Source organism: Capsicum annuum, unplaced genomic scaffold (genome assembly GCF_002878395.1).
Source record: "Capsicum annuum cultivar UCD-10X-F1 unplaced genomic scaffold, UCD10Xv1.1 ctg14524, whole genome shotgun sequence".
Classification (NCBI taxonomy): domain Eukaryota; kingdom Viridiplantae; phylum Streptophyta; class Magnoliopsida; order Solanales; family Solanaceae; genus Capsicum; species Capsicum annuum.
This window is the reverse complement of record NW_025819905.1, coordinates 1-1,990: the sequence shown is the minus strand read 5'-3', so window position 1 is coordinate 1,990 and position 1,990 is coordinate 1. Positions and strand designations below refer to the sequence as shown.

Here is a 1,990-nt window from a genome sequence, read left to right as displayed (position 1 = left end):
TCATTGGGGAATTTTTTGGGAACTGTTGGAGGTTTTGAGTTTTATGAGTTTCCTTCGCTAGAAAGGTTGGCAATGGTTTCTGAACAAGAGCTAAGAGCTGCTGGTTTTGGTTACAGGTAAGCTCTTTCCCAATCAAAGTGTCCTATGATATGAATAGGTCCTTACGACTTTTTTAATAAGCCAGCTTGTATGCACCTCGATTAATTCCACGGTATGGGAAGGTACCATATAACTCTTGTTCACCAAGAAAAGACAGATGAGAAGAAAATCACTTAGTATTTTTGTCTCTGCTTCATTTTCAATCTACTTCATTGACCAATAGGCCACACCCTTTAGCGTGAATAGGTCCATATGTCTTTCTTTTGATAATGAACAAAATTATATTTATAAAAGAGGTGTTGCTAGTGTATGGAATTGCAGTGAAATTGATGGGCTTATTCAAAAGAATTTATGAATTGAAGGGGAGCCTTGGAGTAATTGGTGAAGTTGCTACCATATGACCATATAACTGGTGAAGGGGAGCTTTGGTGCACTGGTCTGCCCTTTTCTTTTTTAAAGCCTTTCTGAAATCCATCAAATTCCATTAAGTTTCCTTTTCCTTCTATTTTAGTTTCAAACTCCCACTAAAGAAGTGCATGTATTTCAGATGCTAAGATTTCTTGTGGCTTTGAAATGCTATTTGGCATTACCTAAGTCTTCTCGGTTAACAGTTAGGTGATAAATTATTTTTGAAACCTGTTAAAATGGGTTGTTTCATCTTTCCTTTTTCCTTGCATTCTCATTTAGGGAAAATTTGTCAGGAACTTCGAGTATTTTGCGTAGAAGAGAAAACTTTCAACTTTCTATTCACATTTCAACTGATGTCAGGTTGTAGTTATATTTGCAATCCATAATGTTCCTGATCTTGTGTTGAATGAGCAGGGCTAAATATATTGTTGGTACTGTGGAAGCTCTGAAATCAAAGCCTGGTGGAGGTGCGGAGTGGCTTGCTGCACTTCGCAAAGTAGATCTTCCTGAGGCCATTGTTTCTCTGTGCTCTCTACCTGGTGTTGGTCCTAAGGTTGCAGCATGTATTTCTCTCTTCTCTTTAGATCAGCACCATGCTATTCCTGTTGATACTCATGTGTGGAAGGTTAGCTATCAAGGGATTTATATTTTCTTGTTGTTTAAGAGATCACGTCTTCTGACATATGAGTTTTCCTTTGATTCCACAGAAGATATGAGATATGTTCTCTCCCTTTTATAAACATTTCAAATTAAGAGGAACCTAAAGAAGATTATTATTATTATTATTGTAGTAGTTGTTGTTGTTCCTTTTGAATCATTACACATTATTCCACCAAAGAATTTAGTTGGAACTTCCATTTCAATTAAAGAGTTTTGTGTTCCACCCTCTCTCTCTCACTCGCACCCTCTCCCTACCCTCTCTCTCGCTCGCACCGGTCACCGGCCCCCGTCGCCGGCGCCGACCGTCGGCGCCGACCCGGCCCGATCTCCGAGCCCGACCTTCGGCCCCCGGCGCCGCCCAAACGGCTCTCTCTCTCTCTAATGGCTCTCTCTCTCTCTCTCTCTCTCCCTACCCTCTCTCCCTCCCTCTCGCACCGGTCCCCGGTCCCCGGCGCCGTCGCTGACCTTCGGCGCCGACCCGACCCGACCGCCGGCCCCGACCTCCGGTCCCCGGCGCCGGCCCCCCCACCCCCACCCTTACCTGTCCTGTCCGCCAGCCCTCCCCCCACCTCGGCCTTCAGCTAGCCAGCCGCCGCCTGGTCTCCAGCCACCACCCGCCGCTCCGTCTCCAGCAGCCGCAGCTCCAAGCGTAATCCGGTGACTTCTAACCTTTGTTATTTTCGTTATTTCATATTCCATTTTATTTCATTATTTCATATTCCATTCTTAGTATTATGCTAGTAGTAGCCCCTGTACCTTGACTTGCGTGGAATTTGTGGACATTGTCTGTTGTCTGTTGTTGCTGTTGCTGTGGTCGTTTCTT

General features: G+C 44.5%; 1 protein-coding gene across 1 annotated transcript; it reads left to right on the top strand.

Moving 5' to 3' along the window:
* Positions 1 to 6: 6 nt before the first annotated feature.
* On the top strand, positions 7 to 1,321 carry LOC107854385 (N-glycosylase/DNA lyase OGG1). The gene is made up of 2 exons (XM_047402030.1): positions 7 to 116; positions 922 to 1,321. The coding sequence occupies exons 1-2, from the start codon at positions 73 to 75 to the stop codon at positions 1,244 to 1,246; spliced, it is 369 nt and encodes a 122-aa protein (XP_047257986.1). The 5' UTR covers positions 7 to 72; the 3' UTR covers positions 1,247 to 1,321.
* The last annotated feature ends 669 nt before the right edge of the window (positions 1,322 to 1,990 follow it).